This window comes from Scleropages formosus, chromosome 2 (assembly GCF_900964775.1).
Source record: "Scleropages formosus chromosome 2, fSclFor1.1, whole genome shotgun sequence".
Taxonomy (NCBI): Eukaryota; Metazoa; Chordata; class Actinopteri; order Osteoglossiformes; family Osteoglossidae; genus Scleropages; species Scleropages formosus.
The window spans coordinates 37,769,743-37,789,696 of record NC_041807.1 but is presented as its reverse complement, the minus strand read 5'-3'; the positions used below and the strand labels follow the sequence as shown (position 1 = coordinate 37,789,696).

Below are 19,954 nucleotides of genomic sequence, written 5' to 3'. Positions count from 1 at the left end.
TGCATCATTATTTATTGTTGTTTTGTTATCAATTTACCAGATTACTTTGACCTTACCACGATATAACTGCATTTTTTCATTCTACATATTTGCTGTTCCTGGTTTTCCAGATAACTATGATTTTACTTCATCAGTACCATACTGTTTTCCTTCTATATTACTGTTACAAATTATTGCACGTTACAAATTTACCATATTATGACCTCTGTACTATACTACCGCCCAAACCCATCAGTACTGTATCATTCTCTGTCATTACACTGCCACTATAGTAAAGTACAGTGTTCAGACATGGTAACAAAGGACACAACTCCTTAAACCCAAAGGACACAAGAGGGACAGCACGGAACGTTCCATCTCCGCGGTTGCTAAAAATTGACTTTGTCTCAACTGCACTTATTCACAAGTGTACTGCCACCCTACCACATTTGTACTGTGCTGTACCATGGCAAACCCACAAAACCTTGGTCAAACCTTCACCTCCATTACTTCAACAGGAATTGCTAAGCAACTACGTACAGTAACTAAATAAAAACACACATGCACATGTATACCACTGGAAGAGAAATCTTTTTTACAACTCCGACAATAAAAGTGTGTATGTGCCGTTGTCCACAGGAAATGTGTGTGTGTGTGCGGAAGCATTGTTATGTTATACACAGCCAGCCATCCTGCGGCTCGTGAATCCCAAGTGCCTGGGAGTCAGGGTGGTAAACACGGTACCAGGCACATTAAACACGTTGCGAGTGACGAGGGCACAACGGTGCAGCGCCGGCGACTCGTCGGTCTGAGTGGAGCGGCCCTTATCGGTTCCCGGGAGGACGGGAACCAATTCCCGCTCTTACATCAGTCAGCGAGGCCAGAGACACGGTTCCCTCGATCACACGGTCGCCCTCGGTAGCTCCACACACAGCAGCTGCTTCCAGGATAGTGCGTCCGACCGTCACGGAATCAGTAACAGCTGCGGGTGCGCGTCCATCTTCGAAAGAGCAGCTCACACACATCAGTGCTTATAAATAATACATGATAAGAAAATACCCAGCAAACCAAGATATACCTTTAAAATATCCACGAGACTTTATCACTCCCTAAACCACAGCAGGAAAGCTGGGCTCCTCCACCTCTGGCTGCTCGATCATCCAACTCACGAGGAGTTTGGAACTGAAAGTCTACGGATTCTTGATTTTCACCCCAACGTGGTGAAATGAGCTCCCCCGTCCCTCGCAGCTGCTGAATCCCTTCCAGGATCCAAGAATGGAATCATCACTTTCAATCCCGTTTTTTCTCCCGACATCCTGACACCTTCGTATGTTGGTCCTTCACCACCTGGTATTATTATCTATGTACTCGCAACACTCATTCTTCACGTCTTTGCATTCGCAGAGCCATCCCACCCTGACCATCCCATCTTCTGAGCCCTACTTTGGTAATCAGGACCCAAAGAATAAGGTTGAAAAACAGCTGGTTCCCTAAAGCACCACCCTCTATCATCCTTTGATGTGCACATCATGACCCACATGCACTCTTGAATGGATGACCATGCTTAGGTCATCCTATGTCTGTGTCTAAAGCCCTTCATCTGTGGTTCATGCACTTTTGTTTATTCTCAGTTATACTGTAGAGGTAAAAAAAGAAAAAAGAAATGTAACAGTGTTTTAATCCGCATGTTTCTATTCATTGTGTTTTAATGCGTGGCTCTACATGCGCTGGGAACTTTCGAAATTAGCAGACTGCTCTTCCATCAAGCAGAGATAAGGCCGCGCCTTTGCTCTACAGCGCCGTACATCTATTAGTAGAAGAGTAATGTGCAGACAGCAGATAAGGTCACAATCACAGCCAACTAAATCCCTTTATTATGAAACTGCTGTACCATCGCATACATGGTAAAGTAACGTAAGCAAATGAAAAATGATAAGAAATAAATCCGAGCAACAATAGACTTCTGTCTGGCCTGTGAATGGGATTTGGCTCTGAAATAGATTTTCCCTTTAAACTGCTCCGTTTGTCCGCAAGAACAGGTATTTGCTGTAAACCAGTCGTTCAGTGAACCGTAAAATATGTCCTCAGTCGTCGGGAACAATATTTTGCAGGGCTCTCATTTCACACGTGTATGTGTTGCTCAAATAGAAGAGCCCAGACAGTTTCAAGAATATTCATAATTATCTGCAAACAGTTACTTTCAGACGGAACTCTTATGCTATGAAACTGGAGGATATAACTGATTTCCGGATTAACTGAAGAAACTGAATTATTCCTCTCTGAAACCATATTATTATTATTATTATTATTATTATTATTATTATTATTGCTTGTACACAATGTTTAACTTGTGTGGATCAGTGGAAATAGCTGATAATACCATTGGTAATAATAATATAGGAATACATTAAGGATAATATTATATCCTGTAATATCCATAATTTTCTGTATTAAGCATCATGTTTCATTTGCTCACATTATTCATATTATAATTAAATTTTCTTATAGTAAAATATAATTTAATTTATATCAAAATTTGTTATATATACACAGTATGTATATATATATATATGTACAGTAATAATTACTCAGTTGTTTAACTGCTCGGTATTAAGTATAAATATAACGATAATAAACAATAATTTATCATTATTAATATTATTGTTGTTGTGTGGACCTGTGGCTCCAGTTTTGCACACCTTATTCTCAAAACAAAATTTTGGGTTCTACCCGGTCCGCTCAGAGCTGCTGATCTATCAAAATGTTGCAAAAAGCAAGCAACCCACGCAGCCCTTAGCAATTTATGGATTATTAATCTATGGATTATTAAATCCCTCTACATCTGCCCCAGACATCAAAGGATATTAGCGCTGAGCAGCTTCAATATCAACTTCAAGCCAAAGGAGCCCTTTGCCAACTTCAATTGATTCAGTTTGATCTGCACAAGGATCAGAGTCGAACAGCGTTGCACTGAAACAGGAATATTTTATTCTAAATATTTTAATGCATATTGTTTTACTATGAGGAACAACTCCCTGCGTAAGAAAAATTGACCCATGTAATGGGGTTTTTACACACCAGTGAGTCAAAATTTGATATAGCTGTAAAAAATACCATATTAGCTGTACTACATTCATATTTATTTATCTGACACTTTTCGTAAAAAAGCTACTTGCAATGTTCAGATGTCTAAAACTGTTTAGCTACTTATACAGCAGGGTAATTTTTACTGCAGCAATTTTAGGGCGAGTCCCTTCCTTAAGGGTACAACAGTACGTGAGACTTGAACCTGGGTTTTTCAAGTAAAAGGTGAAAGGTCAAACAATTACAGGACCTCCTACCCAAGGAAACTTTACAATTATTTATGAATTTATAGAGATTCATACAATTTATACAATGAGTACCTTAATTAAAGGTACTGCAGGTGGACTGGGGAAGGTGAAATATGGTAAAAATACACTGGTGTGATCTTTCTGTTGCTTGCAGGGTATTTTGATGTTCTGTTTCTTTTAAGGTGACACAATTTAGGGACGGTGATCGTGTAATTTTTCCCACATAAGGAATCAGGATAAACTGACCCCTGTATAATGGTACCGCGCCTAACGGAGTGAAACGGGGGAAACTGGTACTTCTACCTCTACTTCTCAACGAAAGGTCACCACCCTCGAGGTACAGTGAACTGCACCCTCACACTTCCCAAAGTAGTCAAACACTTTTTTCAACCTGCACAATATCTGTGGGTAAAAAATTTTTTTGCAGGAGAAAAGGAGAGGAAAAAAGTTGACGTCTGCCAGACCTTTCCTGCAAGATGGATGGAGGAGAGCGCTTTTGCGGAGCTGGCTCGAGGCGTCCTGGAGGTAATAAATGGTTTTTCGCCTCTACAAATCACTTGCCAGCAAACGAGGGCCTCTCTCAGCCTCGAACGTTTGAGCGACGGGACCCGGGTCCCCTTTGGCCGCTCCGGGTCAGCGACGTCCCCTGGGGCCGAGGCTCAAGCGCCACCGAAACGTGTTTGAAATGTCTCTGCTCTTAGGCGGCTAGAGCACAGAGCGGCATAGAAATGTCAGCTTCAGAAAGCAGACACGTCCGCCCGGGTGCGAGCTCAGGACGCTCAGCATGCAGCCCATCAGGCCTCCATTGACCCGCACCTTCAGTGGACCGATCTGTCGGAACCACCCGGCGCCCTGCTTCGGGATACCGATCCGCACCCTGCCGGGGACTTAAGTGCACGTTTCCGCTTATAGACTCGTTTTGAGCGCTGGCTTCAAACCACTCACCTTCTGTCCTGCTTTGTTGCTCTCCGCAGAAATCCCTCCATCTCGTCTCATAGCAATAAATACCGTGCCCCTCCCCCACCGCAGTACTTTATTTCCAGTATTACCTTGACAAGAATTTTCCCCTTCAGGCTTTCGGGGGAGGGCAAGCGGCCGGACTCGTCCATTTGGACGTCCGAGAGGTCCAGCTTGTCTCCGAGAATCTCCACCAGGTACTGGGCCATCTTCTTCTGCTGAGGGACGCTGCAGTGGTTCTCGATGGACAGGATCACCGGGTATCTGGGGACAAAGGGCCACGGGGCCACAGGTTATGGTCACTCAGCCTCGTCAATATCATCTCACCCGATAGCATCACCAATTTAGCAGAACGCCTCCAGTACGTAGCATGATGAGACCGGCGGTCAGTGACCCGCTTATAACCTTCATCGCCACGGTAACAGGGTCCCCCACGAAACACACTTTGCTATAAGCAAGGTCACTCACGAATGGCACAGCCGGTTCCACAACCTATGACTGAGAGGCTTATTATTATTATTATTATTATTATTATTATTATCTAATAGAATAATATAATAACAACAATAGCAATAAATTATTATTATTATTATTGTTCTTATATATTATTGCTATTGTTGTTATTATATTATTCTATTAGATAATAATAATAATAATAATAATAATAATAATAATAATAATAATAATAATAATAATAAAATGAAAATGCAAGTTTTAAAAAAGTTAAAATAAAACCTGCAGCCCTTTCATTACATTCATTTATTTACCTGGCACTTTTCTCCAAAGAAGCTCACAGTGGCTTATACAGCAAGAGTGGGATTCAAACCCCGATCCTTCGATTACAAGGCAATGGTTTCACCCACTATTTCATCAGTTGTCTCTATATAGTAAAATTATATGTGAAAGCAATATGGTAGGATTATCCTGTTATTTGAGAGCGGGGACAAAATCAACAAGCAGAGTATAAACCCAAGACCGACAGCAGGGGGTGCAGTGGTTAACACTATCATGATGCAATTAGAAGGCGCAGGGTTCAAATCCCCACTTCTGCTGCAGTGCCATTGATCAATGAATGTACTTAGTCTGAACTGACAGTAAAGTAAAAATACTCAGCTATATAAAAGGGTAAATCATCATAACTGAGTGCAGAAACCAAACACTAGTTGCATCAAACAAATGATAAATAATAATAAATACAAGGACCTCAGACTTGAATTGGTCTCGACAGGAACATCACCCGCTACGACAGCATCTCTAATGAAATCCCCGTGCTGTAGAAGGGTGTAACGTGGACACGTCCACCGTGCTGGAGTTCCGTGATGCTGACTTACAAATAAGCTTTGGACCTCGCTTTACACTCTCTGGCAATACTCTGCCACCCGAAAAATTATAAATAAATAAAGAAACATCAAGAGGTCTGTATCTGCAAGACTAATGGGCGTGTGATCATGTTTGCTGCTTTTTTGCATGTCGTGGAAGCCTTTAAAGCGAGAATTAAGGACAAATCACAGCGTTTAGAGCTGAGGGTGAACATTAAAGGAGCAGCAGGGCAATTCTGAGATGTTTTCGGTAATAAATATTCGCACCGGCGGAACCTTCTTGGCTCGACACGTATTAGATATCAAGGAATTTGAGAGGGAAACCGTCTGTTTTAATGGCCTCCTTTGTTTCAACATGATGACAGCCTGTGAAACCGTTTATTTCACCGAGCAGGACGTGGGGAGATGCGGGTACACCAAACACGTCAACAGTTAAGAGAACATTACATGGCAGTGTGATCCTTAGCCACAAGGTTTGTGGTTCAAATCCCCAAGAGAACCACTTATCTGGAATTACTTGAGTAAACACATATCTCTGAAATTGCATGTGTTGCATCTACAATTTACCGTAAAAATCAGCGCAAGTAATATAAAGTAGTAAGTAATACAAAAACAATATAATCTAATAACCAGCCTCGAGGGATAGTTTATGCAAAGATGTCTTTGTATGTATGAATTATGAAAGAGTCTGGATTTTTGAAAAAGGGACCATTTAACACTGTGTTCTCAAGCAATAACAGCAATTAAATTCACTCTATGTTCTCAAGAAACGTCAGATATGAAATCACATTGATCCCTTTTCATGAGCTTAAAAGGACTGTTAAGCATCATAACTGGAAATCAGATGTTTTATATCTCTTTTCAGGCAGTGCAAGACCGTCTAATTGATTTATTGTTCAAATTATGAGCCCTATAATTGAAAAATTGTATTGCTTCCACTTGGCCAGGTTTCTACTGAGAGACACAAAAAAAACAGATGAACGGGGATTTTTTAACTTGGGCAAGTATAAAAAAATAAATAAATAAATAAATAAATACACATACAGATTTTTAATGAAGGCGTATTTGTTGATCGTCTCAACCACGTCTTTGAAGAGGATCTTAGAGGTGAGGGTGTAGCCGTGATGGACAATGGGCTCGCCGTCCTGGCCGTCCCAGCAGTCCACTGGGAGAGGGAACAAGACAAAGAAAAAGGTAAAGTTACTACACGAGCTGGGCCAGCAGGGGGCGCTGCAGTTAACGAACAAGACTGAGCAAAACAACAGGCCGTGCGGGGAGCTACACCTGGACTGCTTCGATAATAAACACCAAAACTGGAAAACTGGAAATGTGTCAAGTTTTAAGATGTTGACGATGCAATCTGTGTATTGTTATTATAAAACATACTGTAGGATTTTCTGCCGCTGTAGTGAAAAAGGAATAAAGGTAAATGGAGTAAAAATATCTCCATACATGCATGGGCAGGGGCAAGAGTTTGATTCAGAGCATGAAGCAGCTGTTAAGTTCTTTGTTGAAGCAGAGAGCATGCAGCCAGCTGTGTTCAGTCACTGTTTACCACAGCGCAATGTGGTAAATGAAAATTTTTAAAAAAAAAAAAAGCTGCAATATCCTGCTGATCTAGATCACACTTGTGGATGGGAATCACAAAAGTGCCTCTGGCTAATTTGGCTCAACGGGAAACAGGGATGGGGGTGAAAGTCATCATGAAGTATATAGTCCATGACTCCGTTCTTATTGAAGTATAAATTCACTTATTTAACTGCTCTTTTTTGTCCCTATTATTATTCTATTATAATTCTAAGACTTGAAAATGATCTTATATCCTTCCCCTGACTGGTACTCTCATGGGTTTGCTTAGAAACTTGTGTCTTTGTCTTCAAATTGACTAACCAACTGGGGACATTCCAGATTCACATGTATTTACCCTAAAATCACAAAAATTGCCACCACTGCACAAACATCTCTAAATCCAGTTTCTTACCCCATTTAGGTGTGTGAATGGGGGGGGGGGGGGGGGGGGGGGGGTTAATACTTATGCACCCAGTTAACTTGTTACAAGAAATCATTTTATATCTGGAAAAAATGAAAAACTGATTTGCGGAAATGTGTTTTCGCTTTGACATTAAAGAGTATTTCCTGGATTAATCAGTGTTATCGAAGCCTCAATAGATCCATTATGAGTCAGTGTTTGTAAAACAACGAAACATGGAACAGCCCAAGGGGAGTGAATACTTTTTATAGGAACTATAAATGTAGCCTCCTATAAATAAATTGAATTATACTCTAGAGCTGGCTGACCTTCCACGCAGCGGCAGCCTGACTGCAGCACCCAGGAGTACATGTCCACCCGGGACTGGGACATGAGCTGGTCCCCCGTCAGATAGGTGTTGTGTGAGGAGGCGATGAAGTAGTTGCACAAGGGCTGCATCATGTCCTGGTTCACCTCGTAGTGCTCCGGGTTGAAGATATCTCCCGCGGGGCTGCGCATGTAGTTGGTGAAGCCTAGAGAAGAGGGCACAAATCCATAACTGGTCCCGGCAGACCCGATTCGGCTGTCTAAACAAAACCCAGTAAATTAATTATACAGTTAATTCTACCGCTACAGTTAATTCTAGAGTCCAAACACAGTCACTTCTCCAAGACACTCCTTATTATACCTTGAGCACATTGCTTTTATAACAAAGGCGTGAACAAGCACCAGATGGAGTCCGCGTTCCTTCTTACCGTCAATACCCAGAACCCCCTGGGTCCGGTTCTCAGGGCATGGCTCAAACTTGTTCACAATCTCGAGGCAGTGTTCTTTCGACACAGAAGTCATCTGTAAAGACAAGCCAAAGCACACTTCTTCAAACACTCCAGGAAGGTAAAGCTGTTAAAGAAGGCTAGAGTAAATACGTAGAAAGAAAGGTGGGAATGTCCGAAACGTCCCCGCTGGTGACTTCTGACCCGAATCGGTGCAGGAATCCGATTTCCCGGCCCAGGCTGCTGGGGGTTTTAAGCGGACAGATTGCTCGATGTGATTTCCATTCATGCCAATCACCCTGATGTTCCTTCACAGCTCAGACAGAGGGGGTGGGGATTGGGGTCGGTGCCAGCTGCACTCCCCAGTCGATGGGCGAGCTGTGGGGGGTCGATGTGAGAAGTGCTTAACCTCCCAAAAAGAAGCTTTACCTAAGAGGTTTGGTCATCTTTTAGTCTAGCCTGCCCTTCGACGAAAACGCTGTTTTCACCGGAGAAAGGATTTCTAGGTTGCATCTTTTTTTTTCTGTATCTTGTACATTTGTTCTCCGTATTTCACCAACGCTGTATTTGCTTGGGGCCTTTTGGCTGAGTAAAATCAATTATGATCAAAACTGTTCTTGTGAATATATTTTTTTCTTTGTTTTAGTTAAAATCGGATTTTTGATTCAGGTTCCCTTGAAGTTGCTAAAAGAACGTCTCGGTGATGAGATAGATGCTGCACAAGATGCGGAAATGGAAGATTCTAGAAAGATATACAATTTGGGGGGAATAAAGCAAAAGGAGACGGGCTGAATAAGTCGCACTCTGTCAATAAAAAAAATACTTCTGCTGGATACTGTCAACTTTCATACCTCAGGCAGTATTTGAAGGGTTCTCAATTAGAGGTGGAACAAAGAATTAATTCAGTCAGCGAGACAAACAATGTACTGCTGTACACTGTTCATTTTTCCTGTCATATCAGGTAAACAGAAACCAAACTTCCAGCAGCATAATAATAATGAGAGGTCTCCGAAGTAAATAAAGTTAAAAATAACACATATGCACTAACTTGACAAGAGAGCACAATCAAATTTCCTTCCATTAACATAGCGGGGTTGTAGTTTACAGAGCAAAAGTAATTTTGGGACAGAATGGAGCCATTACCATAATGACGTTGGCATATTTTAAAGAGCAGAGCAAAAAAACTAAAAAAAAAAGTCAGATTGATTCGGTTCCTCCGAAGCAATTTACAAGAGCAGATTTTTGTAGCTGGTTCATTTTTACTGGATCAATGCAGATTAAGCACGGATACTATAACAAGAGATGAGATTTGAACCTGGGTCTTTCAAATGGAAGGTGATAGTGTTAACTACAATGCCATCTGCTCTCCTAGACTGGAAAAGCTGGAGGAAAAACACAAAGAGGATGACCAGAAACCAGATGGATGGGCTCAATCACAGTCTCAATGGACACGCCCCTTTCAACATTAAGGACTCTTGAAGAACAGAACGTTCTGGAAGGATTTTTTTTTATGCATGCGGTCACCAAGAGTAAACATCAACTTGATGGAACTCAGCAACAAATGGTAGTCGTACTTCGATTATACTTAACCTTTCTCTTAAGCATTTCATCTGATTGCAAGAATTACAATGACGCTTAGCTAATACATATGCATAATATCGACAAGACTCTGAAGTCTAGCGGCGGTAGAAAGCAGAGTTTGGATGCAAATGGTGTGTCTTATGGAGGTCATACTTTCTGAGAATTTCTCTTTTAGTGAATGTGGACATCCTGTTCAGTGACCTATTGCACGTTTTGTGCAAAATATCTAAAAAGGTGCATTACAGAACTGTACAAATGGGCCAAGTGATGTTTATTAAAAGAAAATGTTAATCATGAAGCTGTATTTGAATGAAATCAAGCCTTTTGCTAAGAGGAACGTACACGCATCATACACCGAGAAGTTTGAACCTTTCGATACCGGTAGCAATGCAGTAAAATAAATTAAAAATAAGGCAAAGAAAAAATATAGTAACTTGGTTGATTATGTCATCATTGAGAACATAACACTTTCAGAGTTAAGTAGTTGAGAGAGCACCTTCTGTTCATGAGTGAAGGAATCCCCACGCACCAAAGGTAATTACAGTACAGTAAAAGCCTCAAGCCACCCCCTGACACATCGACATCACTGCTGTAAAAACTGTGAAAGGTGGAGATATCATTTCTGAAGAGGGTCGAGTGGAAGATTTCTCACCATGTACAGGAGTGTGTTACACACCCGAAAAAAATACCTACAGCTTATGGAAACAGTCTATTGCTTCATTTCTATTTTTTTTTTTTTTTTTGCTGTAATTCATTGATAATTTTCCAGCAGGGGCACAGTGGTTAGAGTCACTGCCTTGCAAGAAAAAGAACAGGGTTCAATTCCCATATCTGGTGTAGTACCTTTGATTTGACACAGCAAGAAAAAACCCAGCGGTATAAATGGGTAAATCACTGAAAGGTTGATTATCTTGGAGAAAGATATGAGATAAATGAAAGTTAATAATAGGTATTTTTAACCCTAAAACCACATGAATCACTGTAATAGATCTCCACTATTCGTTCCACCACAGGTGATTCAGGCACTTGAACAGGCTGAATACTTATGCAGGGGATGAATAGTAATAAATAATTTTATATGCAGGAGGTCAACACATAATTACCTAGCTGTTGTCACTCACTGAATGCATTCAATTACAGGTGGTCTCCAATTTACGATAGTTCGACTTATGAATTTTTCGACTTTACGATGATGAGCTGCTGATAGACATTCAGTAGAAACCGTACTTCGAATTTTGAATTTTGATTTTTGATTTGCTTAGCTATGCTGGGCAGCGACAACTCCCAGTCTGTCACGCAAAGGTGTGCATTGGGTGAATTAAATGCATTTTTGACTTACGATATTTTCGACATACGATGGGTTTCGTGCAACATAACCCCATCGTAAATCGGGGACCACCTGTATTGTACATTCACACATTTTTGGAAAGATGCTAATTCATCAGTGACCCAGCTAAAGTAGGTGAGTGTGTGTGTGTGTGTATGTGTGTGTGTGTGTGTGTGTGTGTGTGTGTGTGTGTGTGTGATATCGATGCATATGATATTCTCTAAAACTGAAAACCTGGAATGCGCTGAGATTTGTCATAGTGTTTGGCAGATTTAATCAGTTCTCCTCAAAAGTGTTTCAGATTTGTTGGCTCCTCAGCTGGGGCCTTCTCATTATGAGTGAAGAAATGAAGATTAAAAAAAAGCACTTGGATAGATTGAAATGCCCGACTTGACTTTAATCATGAATAAGCAGCAGCTTCAGAGGCTAGCAGGATTTCACAGCACAGCTCCACAGGAAGTGGATCTCAGCAAACCGCTCCTGAAAGCAGCTTGCTGCAACTCAGAAGCTCTGACACCATGTTAGGAAGCTACCGTCCATTAGCTCCATCTTGGGGTAATACTTTGCGTTCAAGTTTCCGTCCATCCTCCTGGGAGCATCAAGCTCAATCTTCACGAAGTGGAGCAATGAGGGAAGAGCAGCACCTACCTTCTGATTGACTTGCAGTGAGTGGATTGATGTGGGAAGGGGAATATCTACCTTCTGCTCTATCTCCAGGAAGCGGACCAGGTCATCAGTGTCCAGGTGGTCTTTGTGGTTGCTGTAGGTGAGCATGAGCAGGTAAAGATCCCGGCGTGTGGACATCATCTTGTAGAAAGTGCAGAACTCCTCAAACCCCAGAGTTCCCTGGTTCTCGTCCGTATCTGCTTCCTACGAGTGGATAGAGAAGAGCGGTTATAAAGCAACACTTAAGGATGCCGTGTGGCCTCTGTAAGACTGCACACAATTTCTGAAAATGAATTCCACTTTAATACTGTCATACACACACACTTCAGTGAGGAATTGCAAATTAGTTTATTTAATAGAAAAATTCTGCAGAAATGAGTTGTCAAATTAATTCAAAACACAGAGCTGAGCAAGAGTGTTTCATCACGGCACAGAGAGCAGAGGCTGCCGAATTCATTTGGCCATATTTGAACGTGGGCTGCCGCTAAATCTCATGGATTCTGCCGAGCAGTAATTCATTTCGCTTATACAACGGAGCATCTCTGGCAGGTAATGCAGGGGATCGCTCTGGCATAATGACAGAAGCACAAGGCCTCCGCTGTTTCATTAGGTAGACAAGGGTGTTGTGACCTGACAAATTACATGCTCCATCGAACAGGACCATGCTCTACTGGACAGGATCACGTTACCCCTGACAGGCCTACTTTTCCTTTGACAGGACTGTTTCCAACGGACAGGACAACGCCTGCAGCGGTGCGTTGACGAGTCCAACAGGAGTTCGCAGACAGCATCAAACCCAGCCGAGATCAGACTGCTCAAGGAAAATAGCACGAGCGTGTTGATGTAAATGGACTTGGCTTCCTACTTCCTTCTATTCGAGCAGGACGGTCAACTCTGGGAGGACCATCGCTTCTGTAGACACCAATCAGCACAAAGGTGGACCCAGAAAACAAAGGCAGTGCTCAAATTACAGGAAGTGTGACTGATGACAACCCAGACTTAAGAAAACCGTGCCATTGATCTTTCTACATTTTTTCTAGTTCCCACATTTGGTTGTAACATGTAACAATGACCACTCCATCCGCTGTACTATAACATTGGCTGACCACATATCTGTCATTGTTTTGGTCTCAGTCAGTGTTTAGGTGTCTAGGAGCCACTGTGTTACATCTACAAAACGTTCCATTCGTGATACCCTTCAAGTTCCTTTTTATTTGAAATGACTGGCAAATGAAAAAGTGAGCCTGAAAAGTAAAGGCGAAAGGCAAGATGGGAGAGGAGCATGAAAATATAATTACATACAGAACCGTATTTATATTATTATTATTGCTGTTGTTGTTGATGATGATGATGATGATGATATATTCCTACTATTTTCAAATGAATAATGTGTGAAACTAGTGAAAAAATATAACAAAGCCCCATTATACAATCTAGGAGTCATACCTGTTAAATGCTCTTATATTTTTTGGTTCTTATAACATTAGCGGTTTTTCAACTTTCAAGAAAGTAATTTTTCTGCAAAACGATCGGTCTAGAATCCCATCGTCGGCCAAGGATCACCTGTACATGCTTCCCGTGAGCAGAAACACACAACCCTTAATGTATAACTGCATGGGGACACACTAATGCAGTTCACCGCTCTCTGGTGTTGTGCGGGTACAATTTAGGTGAAAAATTGAGGGCCAAATTACTGTACAAATGAGCAAGCAGTATAGCGATTATAGCTATCGACTTGCACTCGACAGAGCCACACTCAAATACCCTGTTGCAATGCAGCGTTCTTGATTGAGGAACTTACCTTGAATTCATACAGTGAAAGCATGTAAATCACTGTAAGTAGCTATGGCTAGAACAGGTTCTGAGATCTTATCCCATGAGATGCTCATTGAGTCAGGAGGGTCTGTAAGCAAAATACAGAAGGATGGAGACCCCCCGAGGCTGGAAAAACACAACTGCCTTGGCATCTATATAAGACTTTGAGTTTCCATTTATGTTGAGATTATAATCTTAAAAGCTCTCCCTGGCTGCTACTATCCTCTCTTCACCCCTTTTTAAAAGGCTGTGAGGGAAACTGATAACGGCACAAATCTGCCGATCACCAGTATATTCACACACCTTTTACTGGGGCCTAAAATAGATCAATTAGAAGACAAGATCAGTATTGAGGAATTGTGACTGGAGTGCAGAGATTTCAGCATGTATATTAAATAGAGAGGCTGGGAGATGTCTGTACATTTACATTTACATTACATTACATTTACATTTATTTATTTAGCAGACGCTTTTCTCCAAAGCAACTTTCAATGAACTCTATGTAGTGTTACCAGCCCACAGACTTACACTGCTAGATACACTTCTTACACTGGGTCACTCATCCATACATCAGTGGAACACACACACTCTGGGGGAACCCGAACAGCATGACTTTGGAGTGTGGGAGGAAACCAGAGCACCAGCAGGAAACCCACGCAGACATGGGGAGAACATGCAAACTCCATACAGACTCAGCGTGGATCAAACCCACGTTCTCTCGCATCACTCAGGCGCTGTGAGATAGAGTACAACACAGAGTGGAGAAAATTACAACCGTCTGTTGTTAAAATTTGCCCTATGCTCATTTTCCAGCTGGCTGAGGTCACTGAGTGCTACTTTGGCTTGACATCCTGATTGGCTTGTTTCTGACAGATCAGGACAGAAGCCATACTAAAAATGGACGGCTTGGAGAAGAACACCAGGCTTTTTCAAATTTAGAGCTGAAATTCTGAAATTGCTCCTGCAGGTCAGCATCTAACGTTCCAATAAGGTCTTGGATGCAATAACATCCATAATCAAGTAGATGGGCCACAGAAGGTCCATTGCAGTTCATGCAAGAGGGTCCAAAAAGTCAAATCTATCACAGTATCATATGCATAAAGTACAGTCATATCACTTGTCCAATTTTAATACAATGACATTATTATTATAATTATGACTCACAGGAGCTCAGCAGCAGTGCTCATGCTAATCTTCCCTTGACAGCCACAACTTAGTTACAGCAATGTGATTATAGGGATTAGCATATAAATTTGAATCCTCAGAGTGACACATCTGAGCTATATTATGACCTCTTCCGGGTCCCCTGGGAGGTCGCATGGAGAATTGATGAAGGTCCACTTTGGATGTCCACAACCTGTACTTTCTAACTGTCCATTTTGGACGATTCCATGTTTGCGCTTTTGAGTGACCAGGACTTATGCTGCAGTGTCTAAAGACCACCCAGGACCGCTCAATCTCACGGAACCTGAGGGTCATGCTTTGCCTCTGTGCCACTCCCATGCTATCAACCCAAGCGACAGCACCTGCACTGAATCAAAGCAGCAGGGTATAAAAGAACCATGTCAATTTACCGGGTTGGGGAACCTCTTCGGAACCACCGCTTCGACTATGCATCGAAAGAGTATGCGGATACTTTCCTTGTCTCTCTCGATCCTCTTCACCCCTTTGTTCCTGATCCCCCGGCTCTACGTTTTTGGTTTCGGACCTCAGTTTTGCTAAATCGACCTTGGCTCCTGTTTTGTCCCCGGAACAACGTTCACCCCTCCACTGACTCTTGCCTGCCCCATGACTACGATTCCGGTTTGCCCTTTTGGTGTTCTTAATTAAAAGTTCCCATGATTGGGTCCACCATCCCTCTATCTCCCAGCCTCGACCATGACACTCTACTTTTGAGCTGTCTCGGTGAAAGAGTACCCTCCCACATAGACCTAACTGTTGACACCCAAAGCTGGAGGACAGTTTCCACCAAGACCAATCTTCTTATCTGCCCTCAAGTCAACATTTAAGAGTCAAATACGATTGGTCCCACTCTCAAAAAGAGTCTGCATCGGTGAAAAGTTCATTACTCGAAAGTGCATGAATTAGGACCCCAAAAAAGTTAAGTCAAAAGTTTGAATACACTTAGAAGACCTGGGCAACAGCTCTACGGGAGGAACTGGAGAGAAGAGTTAAAGCAAAGCAATGCACAAATGTCCTACATCTCTGGGAACTGACACAGAAGAGCTGGTGCCTCATCTCGAGATCAGACTTGTTCACCAAATGCGAAATGTGAAAACAGCAGTACATTCTAGCAAGTGGATTCACACTTTTCAGCGAGTTTGCACATCAAAGTGGTTCCACATGCCACCCTTGATTGCTCTTCTAAAGGTGCAGGGAATTATTATTAGTGAGGACTGGGATGATGCTTCTACTGCTGTGTACTGAGGGCTGCGCTCCATTGGAGTGAAAAGCGCACGGGACGTTCTCGGCACACAAAGCACAGCCCCCAGCCGTCCCAACAGCCATTGCGGAGCACGGCCAGACCGACCCACTGCGCTTAACGTGCATTACAAGCAGGCCATCTGCGTCCACCCGGGCCATATGGAACAGCCGGCGCTTACGTGGGAAGCTTAGCGTCCCGCAGCCAGGGCTGCTGGGAACCCAGCGGTCTAAGCCGAGGTAGAAGACATGCAGGCGGCCGATGACCCATTCATTGCACCAAGCACATCTGTCCTCAAACCTGCTACAGCTACTATTGGCACCAGTGTAATTAGAACATTCTGGAAAAGCATCTTTGCTTACACTAATGTCCTGGTGCAATGCATGCTGTACCAGTCAACACAAATCCCATAAATCTGCCATTTTCTTATTCCAGTAAAGACGATAAATAATTTATTATTCACCTGTCACCTCTGGCCAAGGTGTCGTATCTATTTATCAATGTATACAGCAGGGCAATTCTTACAGTATCAGTTCCATTCAAAATTCAAGCCCTTTGATTAAGGGTGCTACAGCGGGGCTAGGATTCAAACCCAGGTCCGTTTATTCAAAGGCAACGGCACAAGTTATTTAAATGTACTCATTTATCTGGTGCTTTTGTCCAAAGCAAGGTAGAATGTTGCATTTGCATATTAAACTGCTTACTCTTATTTACTTGTTTGTAAAGCAGGGTAATTTTTAGCATATCAAGTCAGGGTGAGTACCTTGATCAAAGGTAGTACAGTAGGAGATGGGATTCAAACCCAGGTCCTTAGACTGCTAGGTGATGGCTCTGCACTCTACCCACCTGCTTCAATACATGCATCATCTATTTATATCAATATTATTTACACAGTGCACACCTTTGGTCCCCAAGGACGCCACTCCTCCAAGTTTCCGAGAGTCCTCCACATTTTAATTACCACATGGATGACACCTGAAACACCAAGTGAGGTGATCTACAGTACAATGTAGTTGATGGTTTCAATATGCCAAATAAGTCCGGACGTGAGCAAAAACTTCACTTCCTGTAGCCCTGGAGAAGCCCTGACTCAACGCAATAACCTTACAGTTTGCACCGTGCAATAAGAGGTGATGGAACAAGCAGCATGTGATGGATGTGATGGGTTGAACGGTAATTGAATACCAGAATGCCAGGCGAATTCCCACACGCCCACAACCAAACAAGGGACGAGCTTCACTCGGCCCTCGTCTCATCGCCGCCGAGGAAAATGTGTGTTGTCGTGAAGTCTCGGGAGGCAATCGCACGCGTTCGCCAGTGTTTTCCCAGGGATTTGTAGAGGAGAGGATCCCCGGGGAATGGCCAATGGATCCACGCTCTTATTGTCGCAGTAATAAGAGCAAATAAAAATCTGGTGCCCCATTGTGATACACCTTCCTTCCCTCAGAGGTGAGCACTATTTGCCACGGTGCTGAGTGGTGAACGCTGTGGAGGAATAAAAATTTGCAGTGTGTCTGAGGACACCTGTGATTTAGATCAATGGGCTGAAATTGTTTGTTTAAGTATTTATTTGAAACGTTAAAGTGATTTACAGTGTGACATTACCCAGCAATCACTGACCCATTTCTACAGCAGGATCATTTTTACTGTATCAATTCAGGTCCATACTTTGATCAAGGGCACTACAGCAGGAGGTCGTGGTATTCAAACCTAGGCTCTTTGAGCTGAAGGGTGACAGTTGTAACCACTACACCACCTGCTGTAGGTTGACTGAAACCATTTAGAATGGATGCTGATGTTTGCACTGAAGACCACTGGCTTGTGCTGTGAATTACTGAGGAGTTTGCACACATACACACACACACACAAGTCCATAAATCCATAAACCCAGCTTGTTGCACCACTGTCTACCGCACCCATGGACCCACCTCCCATCTGAGAGCTAGGGAAGTCCAGGGAGAGCTATAGCCCACTCCTGGTGCATGATCCCACACCATTTCACAGGTCTTGCCCACTGACCTGTCCCAGTCTCATTCACCATTTGGACAGAAAACATAATGCACCCCAGCTCATCTGTCCTGTTCTGTTAGACCGCAGCTTCCTAGCCACCCATGCTTCACATACCACTATTCGTCTAGTACAGAAGCAAAAACACCACTTTGTTTCCTTTAATTCCTGTTTTCCTGCGTGTTGGCGATTCGCCCTGTAGACAAAACAAAATCAATTGGATGTTCAAACATCGGCCAACGAAGGAGGCAGAACTGCCAACCACAAAAATGTTGACTCTCTACCGTAAAACACCAAGCTGGATCCTTCCACTTTCATCAACCGGTGCTTTTTCAGGTGCTTAAGGCCTTTCTGTAGGAAATTAGTATGGATCTGGGGTCCACCTCACTAGAGTCCTAACGCTTGCAGAGTAGAGTGAGAAGCTAACCTATGTAGAGAAAGCCATTGAGCACATGTGCAGAGCTCCTTTGGGGATGCGAACCTTCTAGTCCCTTCTTCCCATAAGCCCATGTCTTCAACCACTATGGTCCCTAGCATCTTTTGTATTGTGAGCATACTGTAGATATTTAGATGCTGCTGTCCACCCCAGCCAGGTTACCTTGAACATCTGCTTGACCTTTTGCCTGGGGAGGTTCACATTCAGCTTGTGGAGGAGCTGGAGGACTTCGCTGATACTCAGGCTGCCGTCGCCGTTCTTGTCCGCTTCCGAGAACGTCTGCTTGAGCCACGTGGGCGCTTGAGTTAAGGGTGAACATTATGAAGTGCTGGTGGGCACCAAAGCAACCCATATCTCCATAATCCCACAGCCAGCAGATGATTAATGAGGTTTAAAATTCCAGAGTGATCACCCCTAATGTAAAAACATTGCTTAGGCTTTAATGAGAACTTAAAGACTTCCACAGTGTGGGTGAAAAGTGCTGACTGGGACTTATACCTTCACTTACCTATTTCGGACTCATCTGCCAAACAAAAAAATGTAGTGCACTTAGGATGTTGAGAAGTTCTGCAAATGCTCAGCGCTTCTAGTAATATGCAACAAATGCCTCCAAAGGACAATAGTAATACACAAAACCAGATTTAAAATGTTGAAATCCACATTTAACAGTGATGTGTGTTCGAGTCAGTCACTATTATTCCTTAACCTGATGACACAGATATGCGCCCCCCAAAGATTTAACTGAACCCCACAGTCCCCAGGAACTTCTGATAATGCCATCGGGCCACAAAACGGTAGCACACGCATGTCATAACTCATGGGCCATGCATTTGGAAGCGGGATTGAATCTGGCTCAGTGTGTGGCGTTCACATGTTCTCTCCATGTTCATATGGCTTTTCTCCTACAGTACGAAGACGTGTGAAATGTAGGAACGGTCAACCACTTCTATACTCTCCAATGGACTGAAAACTATGTGAGTGGTCACCAAGAGTCAACACTGCCATGATGGTACTTGTCTGCACTGAACTAACTAAAGGGAACTGACAGAATAGCCTAATGGCTCTCCAAAAATAACCATGAAAACAATAATCATGAATAATATTGAATAATGATATGACTGATGGTATTTTTTCCAAATAAAATTGAAATGTTATAATTTACACATTTAAAACACGCATAAACGAAAGTGTACAACAGCCCAAGGTTTCACTTAGTTCCAAAAACATGTAGAATAACATTAGCCACACTACACTTTGTCTGTTTCCAGTAAGTTAGAATCAATCACCGCTTAACGACGCTTCGTTTAATGACTGACCACATATACGATGGTGGTCCCATAAGATTATAACGGAGCTGAAAAATTTTTATTG

General features: G+C 42.7%; 1 protein-coding gene across 5 annotated transcripts in view; it reads right to left on the bottom strand.

Annotated features, from left to right (window-relative positions):
• The window catches only part of plch2a (phospholipase C, eta 2a), a 166,734-nt gene that overhangs the window by 28,483 nt on the left and 118,297 nt on the right, over positions 1-19,954 (bottom strand). For all 5 annotated transcript variants that reach the window (XM_018736553.2, XM_018736552.2, XM_018736556.2 and 2 more), the window contains 6 exons: positions 18,746-18,875; positions 11,937-12,107; positions 8,312-8,405; positions 7,886-8,089; positions 6,632-6,752; positions 4,361-4,532 (listed from right to left, as the gene is read on the bottom strand). In XM_018736553.2, coding sequence (XP_018592069.2) covers positions 4,361-4,532; positions 6,632-6,752; positions 7,886-8,089; positions 8,312-8,405; positions 11,937-12,107; positions 18,746-18,875 — 892 coding nt within the window. The remainder of the gene's footprint in view (positions 1-4,360; positions 4,533-6,631; positions 6,753-7,885; positions 8,090-8,311; positions 8,406-11,936; positions 12,108-18,745; positions 18,876-19,954) is intronic.